This window comes from Fringilla coelebs, assembly GCF_963513975.1.
Source record: "Fringilla coelebs genome assembly, chromosome: 26".
NCBI lineage: Eukaryota > Metazoa > Chordata > Aves > Passeriformes > Fringillidae > Fringilla > Fringilla coelebs.
This window is the reverse complement of record NC_140052.1, coordinates 3,248,975-3,262,389: the sequence shown is the minus strand read 5'-3', so window position 1 is coordinate 3,262,389 and position 13,415 is coordinate 3,248,975. Positions and strand designations below refer to the sequence as shown.

General features: G+C 45.0%; 1 protein-coding gene across 2 annotated transcripts in view; it reads right to left on the bottom strand.

Moving 5' to 3' along the window:
- The window catches only part of XPO7 (exportin 7), a 58,983-nt gene that overhangs the window by 34,447 nt on the left and 11,121 nt on the right, over positions 1 to 13,415 (bottom strand). The window contains exons 4-11 of one of the 2 annotated variants that reach the window (XM_084221952.1): positions 12,965 to 13,131; positions 10,547 to 10,639; positions 7,251 to 7,355; positions 6,082 to 6,247; positions 5,509 to 5,582; positions 4,407 to 4,526; positions 2,943 to 3,089; positions 108 to 280 (exon numbers count right to left, since the gene is read on the bottom strand). In XM_084221952.1, coding sequence (XP_084078078.1) covers positions 108 to 280; positions 2,943 to 3,089; positions 4,407 to 4,526; positions 5,509 to 5,582; positions 6,082 to 6,247; positions 7,251 to 7,355; positions 10,547 to 10,639; positions 12,965 to 13,131 — 1,045 coding nt within the window. The remainder of the gene's footprint in view (positions 1 to 107; positions 281 to 2,942; positions 3,090 to 4,406; positions 4,527 to 5,508; positions 5,583 to 6,081; positions 6,248 to 7,250; positions 7,356 to 10,546; positions 10,640 to 12,964; positions 13,132 to 13,415) is intronic. The other variant, XM_084221953.1, reaches the window with a different exon arrangement.

Below are 13,415 nucleotides of genomic sequence, written 5' to 3'. Positions count from 1 at the left end.
CCTCCCGCCATGCCCCCTCAGCCGTGTCCTCCCCAGGGGAACAGCCCCACTCCTCCCAGCGCCAGGACCACCAGCAGAAGCGGCCAGGTGGGTGTGGGAGGCCTCACCTGAGGATGATGTGCACGGACTCCAGGCGGGAGGTGATGTAGGCCTTGGTCACCTCGGGGGTGTAGGTCTCCAGCATGTGCGGCTCCGTGGCCTTGACGTAGGGCACGGAGGCGGCCAGGCGCTGCCACAGGCTCAGCAGGTAGTGCACACTGTTGGGGGCGAATTCCCAGTGCTTCCCCAGGGAAAAGAGAAGGAAAACAAAGCAGGGAGTTAGGATTTGTGGTGTTTGACTTGAGTTTTTCCCACAGAGTTTGAGCTGGAAGGTGTTTAAAGCTCAGCTCAGCGCACCTTCCATTGGGCCTGGTGGCCAAATTAACCAGGAATTTCAGGGCACACTGTTGGGGGCGAATTCCCAGTGCTTCCCGAGGGAAAAGAGAAGGAAAACAAACCGAGAAGTTACAATTTGTGCTGTATGACTTGAGTTTTTCCCACAGAATTTGAGCTGGAAGGTGTTCAATGCTCAGCTCGCTGCACCTTCCATTGGGCCTGGTGGCCTGGTTAACAAATTAACCAGGAATTTCAGGGCAAACTGCTGGGAGCAAATTCCCAGTGCTTCCACAGCCAAAAACAGAAGGAAAATAAACCAGGGAGTAATTATTTGTGTTGTTTGATTTAAGTTTTTCCCTCAGAATTTGTCCTGGAAAGTGTTTAAGGCTCAAGTCGCTGCACTTTTCATTGGCCTGGTGGCTGAATTAACTAGAAACTTCAGAGCACAATGTTGGGAGCAAATTCCCAGTGCTTCCAGAGGGAAAAGAGAAGGAAAACAAAGCAGGGAGTTACAATTTGTGGTGTTTGACTTGAGTTTTTCCCACAGAATTTGGGTTGGAAGGAGCTTAATGCTCAGTTCCTTCCACTGTCCTCGTTGCTAAATTAACCAGGAATTTCAGGGCAAAGTGTTGGGAGAAAATTCCCAGTGCTTCCAGAGGGAAAAGAGAAGGGAAAAAAAGCAGGCAGGTATGATTTGTATTGTTTGACTGGAGTTTTTCCCTCAGAATTTGGACTGGAAGGAGCTTAAAGCTCAGTTCCTTCCACTGGTCTCATTGCTAAATTAACCAGGAATTTCAGACCACACTGTTCGAAGCAAATTCCTAGTGCTTCCAGAAGGAAAAGAGAAGGAAAACAAGGCAGGGAGTTACAATTTGTGTGTTTGACTTTGAGTTTTTCCCACAGAATTTGTGCTGGAAGGTGTTTAATGCTCAGCTCGCTGCACCTTCCATTAGGCCTGGTGGCCTGGTTAACAAATTAACCAGGAATTTCAGAGCAAACTGCTGGGAGCAAATTCCCAGTGCTTCCACAGGCAAAAACAGAAGGAAAATAAACAAGGGAGTAATGATTTGTGTTGTTTGATTTAAGTTTTTCCCTCAGAATTTGTCCTGGAAAGTGTTTAAGGCTCAAGTCGCCGCACTTTCCATTGGCCTGGTGGCTGAATTAACTAGAAACTTCAGAGCACAATGTTGGGAGCAAATTCCCAGTGCTTCCAGAGGGAAAAGAGAAGGAAAACAAAGCAGGGAGTTACAATTTGTGGTGTTTGACCTAAGTTTTTCCCACAGAGTTTGAGCTGGAAGGTGTTTAAAGCTCAGCGCACCTTCCATTGGGCCTGGTGGCCTGGTGGCCAAATTAACCAGGAATTTCAGAGCACACTGTTGGGAGCAAATTCCCAGTGCTTCCACAGGGAAAAGAGAAGGAAAACAAAGCAGGGAGTTACGATTTGTGGTGTTTGACTTGAGTTTTTCCCACAGAGTTTGAGCTGGAAGGTGTTCAATGCTCAGCTCGCTGCACCTTCCATTGGGCCTGGTGGCCTGGTTAACAAATTAACCAGGAATTTCAGAGCAAACTGCTGGGAAAAAATTCCCAGTGCTTCCAGAGGGAAAAGAGAAGGAAAACAAGCCAGTGAGTTAGATCTGTGTTGTTTGATTTAAGTTTTTCCCTCAGACTTTGGGTGGGAAGGTGTTTAAAGCTCAGTTCCTTCCACCTTCCACTGGACGCCAAATTAACTACGAATTTCTGTGCACACTGTTGGGAGCAAATTCCCTGTGTTTCCAGAGGGAAAAAAAGAATGACAACAAAGCAGAGAGTTATGATTTGTGTTGTTTGACTCGAGTTTTTCCCACAGAATTTGTGTTGCAAGGGCTTTCAAGCTCAGCTTGAAATTTGGCCTGGTTGCCAAATTAGCCAGGAATTTCAGAGCATGCTGTAGGGAGCAAATTCCCAGCGCTTCCAGAAGGAAAAGAGAAGGAAAACAAAGGAAGGAGTTATGATTTGTATTGTTTGACTTGAGTTTTCCCCACAGAATTTGGGTTGGAAGGGGTTTAAAGCTCAGCTTGTTGCACCTTGCACTGGCCTGGTTGCCAAATGAACGAGGAATTTCAGGGCACACGTGGATCAGAGTCCTTCCCAGCACTCAGGAGACACTGGGAGATAATCCCACATTCCCAGGCCTCCCCCAGCTCCCACACACTGCACAGCCCGAGCTGCTTCCCAGGGATTCCAATCCCACAAACAAAGGGATTTGTTTTTGAAACCTTCTCCTGCGCAGGGCTGTGGTTGTGAGCTGTACACACAGCTGGAAAACTCAGTGGAAATATCCATGATATTCCAATTCCTCCCAATCCCCCTGAGTGCACTGCAACAGTGAAGTGAGAATCCTAAAAATAAACCTTATTTAACACGTTTTTTTTTATTCCCTGCTATGATATGGAAAAGCCTCTGGAGGCATGGCAACAACTCTGCCTTCCCACACGGATCCCATTCAGGAATTCAGAGGATGATCCGTGGAGGATCTCTGTAAAAATTCCCTGTTTCCCAGAGAATCCAAAGGGCAGGGAGGGCTGTACCTGCAGGCTGGTGACGGTGAAGTTGGCGATGAGCCGGATCACCTCGGGGTAGTTCTCCACCTTCACCAGCTCTCCCAGCTGGTAATTGCTTTTCAACCGGGCCAGCAGCCGGCAGAACTCGTGGTAATTGTTGGGGTCTGACAAACTCTGAGGGGATAAAAGAGGAGGGGGACTCAGGAGCAGCTCTGCTGTCCCTGACAGAGACTGGGATGGACCATCATGGAATCGGAGAGAGCTCCAACAACACACCCAAGCTCCCAACAATTCCCATTGCCCAGTCAGCAATTGCCACATTTACTGATTTTGGGATGGTTCTGGTCCTTAAACACTCTTCCAATGGAGAATTTTATCTACAGGAGCAGCTCTGCTGTCCCCTGCTAGAGACTCAGATCATCATCAAACTGGAGGACAAGTCCAAGCTCCCAACAAATCCCACTCTGCCCAGTCAGCAATTGCCACATTTCCTGATTTTGGGATGGTTTCAGTCCTTAAACACTCTTCCAATGGAGAATTTTATCTACAGGAGCATCTCTGCTGTCCCTGCCAGAGGCTCAGATCATCATGGAATCAGAGAGAGCTCCAACAAGAAGCCCAAGCTCCAACAAATCCCACTCTGCCCAGTCAGCAATTGCCCCATTTACTGTTTTTTGGGCACTTCCAGGGATGCTTCCAGTCCTTCAATACCCTTCCATTGGAGAAATTGTTCCCACAGGATCAGTTCTGCTGTCCCTGCCAGAGGCTCAGATCATCACTAAACTGGAGGACAAGTCCAAGCTCCCAACAAATCCCACTCTGCCCATTAAACCAGGTCAGCAATTGCCACATTTCCTGATTTTGGGATGGTTTCAGTCCTTAAACACTCTTCTAACAGAGAATTTTATCTACAGGAGCAGCTCTGCTGTCCCCTGCCAGAGGCTGGGATGGATCATCATGGAATCAGAGACAGCTCCAACAACTCATCCAAGCTCCCAACAAATCCCAGTCTGCCCAGTTAGCAGTTGCCACATTTACTGGTTTTTGGGCACTTCCAGGGATGCTTCCAGTCCTTAAACACCCTTCCAATGGAGAAATTGTTCCCACAGGAGCAGCTCTGCTGTCCCCTGCCAGAGGCTCAGATCATCATGAAACTGGAGGACAAGTCCAAGGTCCCAACAAACCCCACTCTACCCATCAAACCAGGTCAGCAATTGCCACATTTCCTGGTTTTTGGGCATTTCCAGGGATGCTTCCAGGCCTTAAATTCTCTTCCAATGGAGAAATTGTTCCTAATCCCCACCAGGAACCTTCCTTGGTGGTGGAATGGGGGGAAAAGGGAAGAGGAGAACAACGCTGCACTTTGCCAAGTGTCCAAGTGGGATGTGAAAAAGGATTCTTTTCCATGATATTTTTTTCATGAAATCCATGAAAAGGGATGAAATGTGCTGGAGAGGACACACAGCCTCAATTTCCCCCTGGAATACTCACCTGGGGGTTTTCCAGTATCCGTTTCACTCCATCCACCAGGTGGGATAAGAACTTTGCCCTCTCGGCGTTGTTGAAGAGGGAGCGGCGCACGGAGGCGATCTGCACCAAGCAGGATAAAACCTGCCACAAACACAAAAACTGGGATGAAAACAAGGAAATGAAGACATTTCCCCCTCATGACACCAGCAGGGATTGAGGTTTGGTGCTCCTTTAGGGACAAAACAACTCCTTTGTCTCTGCAGTGGAGAAAGAAATCACAGCAACAGCTCCATCCCAAAAATCACAGAATTATGGAATTCCTGAGGTTGGAAAAGCCCTCCAAGGTCAGAGTCCAGCCTTTGATCCCCACCTTGGCACCCAGGTACCATGTCCAGGGTTTCCCTGGACATCTCCAGGGATGGGGATCCCAATGGAATAATTTCAGATTTCCATTCAAAAAAAGGATTCTCACACCTCAAATCTCTCCTGAATATTTAAGGCTTGAAATTCAGGATTAGCCATTAACTCTTTACCAGAATAAGTGGAGTGTCCCCACGGAAAAATTCCTTCTGAAGGCCCTTCCATCTCAGCCTTGTTTTCACTGAGCTTTAATTATGGGAAATATTTATTAGATAAATGCCTGAAAGGCCTTTTAAAATTATTTTTCTAGAAGAAATAATTCAACTTTTTATTTTTCCAGAAGAAATAATTCAAGTTTTTATTTTTCCAGAGGAAATAATCCAACTTTTAGCTCAGTTGTGCTCTTGGCTCTTTCATCCCAATGGACATGGCTTTGTTTGGAGGGGTGGAAGGAGAAATTCCATTCCTGGGGGTGTTCCCAGGTTTGCTCCCCTATTCCTGGTGTGGTTTTAGGATTTGGTTTGGGAATAACAGGAGTTGCTCCCTCAAGGGGATGAGCAAATAGGAGATTCCAAGCTGTGTGAGGAGAAAGGAGGTTGGAATTCCAGCAAAAAAAAAAGTGCTTTTAGGGAAAATCCAACCCTGGAGATGCTTCAAAACTCTCAGCAGCATTTGGACACTTCAGCACAACCTGGGGTAGCTGAATCCCCAGGGAATCTCCCAGAGGAATCCTAAAATCAAGGAAAATAAACCCTGGACTTACCAGAGGAGAAAATGAAGGAGGGATGGAATGATAAAGATCAAAAAACAACTGAAGGGTCGAAGAATCCAAGAATGCTGTAAGAGAAAAGAGGATTTTACCTCCATTTACAGCTTCCCACGGGTCTAATCCTTATTTTACCACCCATGGCACATGGATTTGTCACACCAAAGCACCACAGCCCCAAGAAAAATTCTCCCAGGATTTTGTATTTTTAAGGCAAATGCCTTTCCTAGAAATTGAGTCACCCACTGGCGCTTGGAACTGGGAGAAAATGACAGGAAGGTATTTTAAGAACACAATCTGTGCCTGTCAAATGCCTGCTGGGAACAGCAGGATGTGGGAAAAAGGTGCCAAGTTATTCCCTGTTTTTTTTTAATCCATTTTTCCTGGTTTTTGGAACAAGAGGTGAAAGACTGGAATGGAAAAGGGGTTTTAAAAGCAACATAAAATCCCCCAGAAACGAATCAGGTGGATTTAGGGCTGAATTTGTGAAAATTTAACCTCTGGCTTTTTAATTTCTGAAAAAAACCAAAGATGTGGGAGCATTTTCCAGGTGGGAAGCTGTGGGATCACCTGATCTCCAACTGGTTGGGATCTGCACAGTGCAAAGATCATCCGAGGACTCGTCGGTGGAGGTGCCGATGAAGTCGAAGTTCAGGCAGTTGTGGGTGAGCTTGAGCAGCTGCATCAGCAGCCCGTGCTGGCTCTCATCGTTCAGGTTCAGGTTCTTCCCAGAAGCCTGTGGAAAACGTGGAATTGAGGCAGGGAAACAGGGAAAAATAACAAAAAAAATGCAAAAAAATCCAGGTGGCAACTGAATTTAGGCGGGATTTTATTTGAGGGCTTTGTGGAAGAAGCAACAGGTGTGTTTTTATAGGCATAAATAAAATAAATCAAAAGAAATAAAATAAATATATTCCAGCATAAATAAAATCCCAGAATTTTTCCAGAAGAGGGATAACAGGCAGCATTCCCATGTTCCTCCCTGAACTACACAGGGATCATGGAATTCTCCAGAATGTTAAACACAAAACTCTTTTCTGTCTGACAGGAATCCTGTGCTCCCCCTCCCAAGGGAATGAATAAAACTGGGACAAAACTGGGACAAGGATTTACTTGTCAAAATATTTAAAATGAAAACCCAAATTCTCCTTTCTTTCCCGATGCTTTAAGCCAGGGAACTTTAACCCCAGGCTCAGGATCCAGGGGTTTATTTGCAGCTGGAATTGTGGAGAAGAGATTGATTTCTGGGTTTATTTTCTATATATTGCCTACAAATATACTTACCTAAAAAAAATTATATTTACCTAAATAAAATCCATTTAATATGTATTATTTACATAAAATCTAATTATTAATATCAATTTCTTTAGGAAGAAAAACTTCCTTAATTAATATTTTTTTTCCTTAAAAACAACATGGAAGCTTAACCCCAGGCTCAGGATCCAGGGATTTATTTGTAGCTGGAATTGTAGAGAAGAGTTTGATTTCTCTATTTTCTATTTATTATTTAATTAAAATCTATTTACTATTTCTTATTTAAATAAAGTCTACTGAATATTTCCTATTTAAATAAAACCTATTTATTAATATCAATTTCTTCAGAAAGAAAAACTTCCTTAATTAATCCATTTTTTCCTTGAAGAACAACCCAAAACCAAAATGTTTTAGGACACAGGAAGGACTTTCATCCCAACATTCCACTTCCCAAAAAAAAAAAAACCTTTCCAAACTTTTCTTACCTGTTTCAGTAAACTGCAGGACAGGGTGAAAATATCAAATAAAGAGGAATCCCGGAAGGAAGAGGCGATTTTCCTGTGCTTGGTCAGGGGGTGGGTGGTGTCTGCCTGCAGGGGAGAGAAGCTGGGCTCAGGAAAAGCAGGAAAAGCAGCAGGAATCCCAGGAAATCCAGAATTCCCTCCCCAAAACCAGCAGGATGCAATTCCCCAGCTTTCCCAGGGAAAAATCCACATTTTTGTCACACAGCTGGGCTGGGTTTATCCCCAATTCCTTCAATCTCTGCCCAAATCAGCAGCAAAAATGGGATTTATTTGGGATTTTAGGGATGGGAATTCCCAGCTCCAAAGGGTTCAATCCCTCCTGGAGCTGCTGGGCAGAAAAGCAAAAACAGCAGGAATGAAAATTCCAGCTGGAAAAGGGAAGTGGAAGGAGCTATCCAGGTTGGATTTTGTGGGATCCATTTCAGAGTTATCCAGGTTGGATTTTGTGGGATACATGTCAGAGTTATCCAGGTTGGATTTTGTGGGATAAATTTCAGAGTTATCCAGGTTGGATTTTATGGGATCCATTTCAGAGTTATCCAGGTTGGATTTTGTGGGATAAATTTCAATCCTGGATCTGCCACTGGAGCCCAGAGCTGGGAAACAGCAAAACTCAGCTTTTCCTTCCCTTGGAAAAGGGGAAAAATGAGGGAAAATATCAAATAAAAGAGGAATCCCAGAAGGAAGAGGTGATTTATGCAGAAAAGCATAAACAGCAGGAATGAAAATTCCAGCTGGAAAAGGGAACTGGAAGGAGCTATCCAGGTTGGATTTTGTGGGATACATTTCAGAGTGATCCAGGTTGGATTTTGTGGGATACATTTCAGAGTTATCCAGGTTGGATTTTGCTGTTTTGTGGGATAAATTCCTGGATCTGCCACTGGATCCCAGAACTCCAGCAAAGCAATTGTTTTTTTTTTTTATTTTTTTCCCCCATGAAAAGGGGAAAAATGAGGGAAAATTCCCATTTTTATGACCAATCCCAGCCAAATCCCACTTGCCTGGGATGGGCACTGGGTTATCCTGGTGAGATGCAGAATTCCTGAATAAATATCCACTTAGAAATGTTTATACTTTACTATTTAAACTAAATTAAATTAAATAAACAACAAATTAAAATGATATAAATATAGCTGAATTTTCAATTAAAAACTGAAATAATAAATTGAAATTTATGATTAAATTTTAATTTCCAAGCCCAATCTCCATTATTTGAGGAACTAGGACAGCTTCAACATTGGATTTTAGACCTGAATTTTCCCAACAATTCCATGGAGGACCCCAAAATTCCCATCCTTTATATTGTAGAAGGAAAAGCCCCAACAGATCCTAAATTTTTCAGGTGCTTTAATACCCAAATTACTCCTCACCTCAGACTATTGGGATTTCAGGGAGTTTAGGAAAATGAACATTATTTAATTCCCATTTTCAGCTGTTTGTGGGGATGGAAAATTCCCTTTATTTCTGGATGTAGGAAAATGGGATTTCCATCATCAGCACCACAGTGAACTGGGCTTAAACAGTGAATTCAGCTTAAATCACTAAACTGTGCTTAAATTGGTGAACTTGGCTTAAATCAGTAAATTTGGATTAAATCAGTGAATTTGGCTTCTCCATTTCCAGTTCTGACACCAATTTAATCCCTCTGGGATTTCTCTGAATTAAGCAACATCCCAGGGAAATCTGAATTTAGTTATTTAATGAGACAAAATCAACAAAAATAAACTTTACACCTGTTTATTTTTAAGGAAATCAGAGACTTTTCCACTCATGGTGACCCTCAGGATGGCAGCACAATGTGCCTGCCTGTGGGAAAACCATGGAAAAAAACATGGAAAACTCATGGAAAAAACACAGAAATTGGGATAGCAGCAGGTAAAGGTGCTAATTCCAGTTTCCAGAGGAATTCCAGAGGGAATTCCAGAGCCCAGCCCTGGAGGGATTTTAAACCCTCTGGAAAAGCTGGGCCAGGATTGGGCCTGGCTGAGCCTCAGGGGCTGGGAAAGGGACACAGCCTGAGAATGCAGCAGGATTTCTGGGAATTTTATCCCAGAAAATCATTCATCCTGGATGAAAGGCTTTGCTTAAAAATGGGGACAATTAAATAATTTGGGTTTTTCTCGCTGGTGTAGAAGGAGGATCAGAAAATCAGAGACTTTTCCACTCATTGTGACCCTCAGGATGGCAGCACAATGTGCTTGCCTAAGGGAAAACCATGGAAAAAACCATGGAAAACCCATGGAAAACCTACAGAAATTGGGATAGCAGCAGGTAAAGGTGCTTATTCCAATATCCAGCAGCAATTCCAGAGGGAATTCCAGAGCACAGCCCTGGAGGGATTTTAAATCCTCTGGAAAAGCTGGGCCAGGATTGGGCCTGGCTGAGCCTCAGGGGCTGGGAAAGGAACATGGCTCAGAGAATCCAGCAGGATTTCTGGGAATTTTATCCCAGAAAATCATTCACAGTTTCATCCTGGATGAAAGAGATAGTTTTAAAAATGGGGACAATTAAATAATTTGGGTTTTTTCTCGCTGGTCTAGAAGAAGGATCAAAAAATCAGAGACTTTTCCACTCATTGTGACCCTCAGGATGGCAGCACAATCTGCCTGCCTGAGGGAAAAACAAGAAAAAAACCATGGAAAACCCATGGAAAAAACACAGAAATTGGGATAGCACCAGGTAAAGGTGCTTATTCCAGTTTCCAGAGGAATTCCAGAGCCCAGCCCTGGAGGGATTTTAAACCCTCTGGAAAAGCTGGGCCAGGATTGGGCCTGGCTGAGCCTCAGGGGCTGGGAAAGGGACACAGCCTGAGAATGCAGCAGGATTTCTGGGAATTTTATCCCAGAAAATCATTCACAGCTTCATCCTGGATGAAAGGCTTTAATTAAAAATGGGGACAATTAAATAATTTGGTTTTTCTCCCTGGTAAATACGAGGGGCTGACAACAGAAAGTTTTCACACTCATCCTCATGAAATAGTTTCTTTTTCTTGTTATTTTTCCCCTCTCATCCCAAAAAACCACACCAAAACATGGGAAAAGATGGAAGATGCCAATGAAACAAAACAATCCCTCCAGACAGGAGCTCTCAGCACCTCACCACAAAGAGGGAGTGAAAAACAACAACAACAACAACAACAACTACCCAACAAACACAGCAATTCCCCCTGAAACACCTCCCAGACAGCCAAATTCCCAAAATAAAAACCCAGGAAAAGGCAGGACACAACAATATGAATGAGAAAATTGGACACTTACTTCACTGAGGAAGGCTGTAGCACTTACTTGATTAATTTCATTCGTTAGTTGGGACAGGATTGTCACTCCTATGATGCAGTGCTCTACACTGTCCTGGGGAGGCAAAGGCACAGCTTTTTTTTTTGGAAAAATTCCCTTTTTTTTTTTGTTTTTTCCTTGGAAAAATTATTGGCTAGAAAAGCTTAATCCTTATTTAAAAAAGAAAAGAAAAAAGAAAAAAAGAAGGGAGATTTTGGGAGGTTGATCTGAGTCAATGAATGCAGGACCATGGGGTTGGAAAAGATGGATCCTAAAAGTTGGAGCATCCAGAAGGAAATCCCTGCTCCTGGAAACAATTCCCTGCTCCCTGAATTTTTAAGGAGCTGAAGATGAATTGTGATTCCCATGGATAGGAAAGGAAAAACAAAATATTCCTTGATTTTCTACTCATCCCTGGAGTGGAAAAGATGGATCCTAAAGGTTGGAGCACCCAGGAACAAATCCCTGCTCCCTGGAACAATTCCCTGTCCCAGGAACAATTCCCTGTCCCAGGAACAATCCCTGCTCCCTGAATTTATAAGGAAATTAAAAAGCCCCAGCATGGAAAAGCCCCAACTCCATCATGCCACCTGCAAACTCCCAGGTTTTGGTGAATCCTGAGGAGGAAATCTGACCTGCAAGGACCTGGAGCAAAGCTGGGAGCATCCAGGAACAAATCCCTGCTCCCAGGAACAATTCCCTGACTTTTAAGGAATTGTTTCTCTTTGGAAGCCCCTGCTGAAAACCACCAGCATGAACTCCTTCAGGCCATCTCCCAACTCCTTTTTGGTGGATTTTGGTGAATCCCAGGAACTCTGAGGAGGGAATCTGACCTGCAAGGACCTGGAGCAAATCCAGGAACAATTCCCTGCTCCCAGAAACAATTCCCTGGCTTTTAAGGAGCTCTTCACCCTCAGAAGCCCCTACTGAAAACCACAGACACGGAAGAACCCCGACTCCTTCAGGCCATCTCCAAACTCCTTTTTGGTGGATTGTGGTGGATCCTGGGAACTCTAAGGAGGGAATCTGACCTGCAAGGACCTGGAGCAGAGCTGGGAGCATCCAGGAACAACTCCCTGACTTTTAAGGAGCTGTTTCCCTTAGGAAGCCCCTGCTGAAAACCACGGACATAGAAAACCCTGACATCCTTCAAGCCATCTCCCAACTCCTTTTTGGTGGATTTTGGTGAATCCCAGGAACTCTGAGGAGGGAATCTGACCTGCAAGGACCTGGAGCAAATCCAGGAACAAATCCCTGCTCCCAGGAACAATTCCCTGACTTTTAAGGAGCTCTTCATCCTCAGAAGCCCCTACTGAAAACCACAGACATGGAAGAACCCCAACTCCTTCAGGCCATCTCCAAACTCATTTTGGGTGGATTTTGGAGGATCCTGGGAACTTTGAGGAGGGAATCTGACCTGGAAGGACCTGGAGCAAATCCAGGAATGATTCCCTGCTCCCAGGAACAACTCCCTGACTTTTAAGGAGCTCTTCATCCTCAGAAGCCCCTACTGAAAACCACAGACACGGAAGAACCCGAACTCCTTCAGGCCATCTCCAAACTCCTTTTGGGTGGATTTTGGAGGATCCTGGGAACTCTGAGGAGGGAATCTGACCTGCAAGGACCTGGAGCAAATCCAGGAATCATTCCCTGCTCCCAGGAACAACTCCCTGGCTTTTAAGGAACTGTTTCACTTCGGAAGTCCCTGCTGAAAACCACGGACATGGAAAACCCTGACCTCCTTCAGGCCATCTCCCAACTCCAGGATTTTGGTGATTCCCAGGAACTCTGAGGAGGGAATCTGACCTGCAAGGACCTGGAGCAAATCTAGGAACAATTCCCTGCTCCCAGAAACAATTCCCTGCTTTATAAGGAGCTCTTTACCCTCAGAACCCCTTACTGAAAACCACGGACATGGAAGAACCTGAACTCCTTCAGGCCATCTCCAAACTCCTTTTGGGTGGATTTTGGAGGATCCTGGGAACTCTGAGGACAGAATCTGACCTGCAAGGACCTGGTGCAGAGCTGGGAGCATCCAGGAACAATTCCCTGACTTTTAAGGAGCTCTTTACCCTCAGAACCCCCTACTGAAAACCACCAACGTGGAAAAGCCCCAACTCCTTCAGGCCATCTCCCAACTCCTTTTGGGTGGATTTTGGTGGATCCTGGGAACTCTGAGGAGGGAACCTGACCTGCAGGAACCTGGTGCAGAGTTGGGAGCATCCAGGAACAACTCCCTGCTTCCAGGAACAATTCCCTCACTTTTAAGGAGCTGTTTCTCCTTGGAAGCCCCTGCTGAAAACCACCAGCATGGAAGAACCCGAATTCCTTCAGGCCATCTCCCAACTCCTTTTGGGTGGATTTTGGAGGATCCTGGGCACTCTGAGGAGGGAACCTGACCTGCAGGAAGCGGGTGACGTCGTTGATGACGTTCCTGAAGACGTACTCGTCCTTCTGGCAGTCGAACCAGCCCAGCTTGGTGATCCTGGCGTAGAGCTGGATCAGCGCCTGCGTCACGAACGTCGCCAGCTTCGGCCTCGTGGCCAGGTAGTTCAGCACATAATTCCCTGGAAAACAGGGCAAAGATGGAGCTGGAGGCAAAATCCAGCCCTGGGGAATGGCCTGAAGGAAAAGGAGCTTTGGGGAGGTTGGTTGGAGCGGGGGGAGTTGAAAGAAATGTCAGGAGTAAGAGAGAAATGTTGGGGTTTTAGTTGGGAGTTTAAGATGCTGGGAAAAAGTAGGATTTAGGTCTGGAATAAACCTGGGAAAAGGCTGGATTTAGCCCTCGGAAAGAGTTGGATTTAGCCCTGGAATAAACCTGGGAAAAGGGTGGATTTGGCCCTGGAATAAA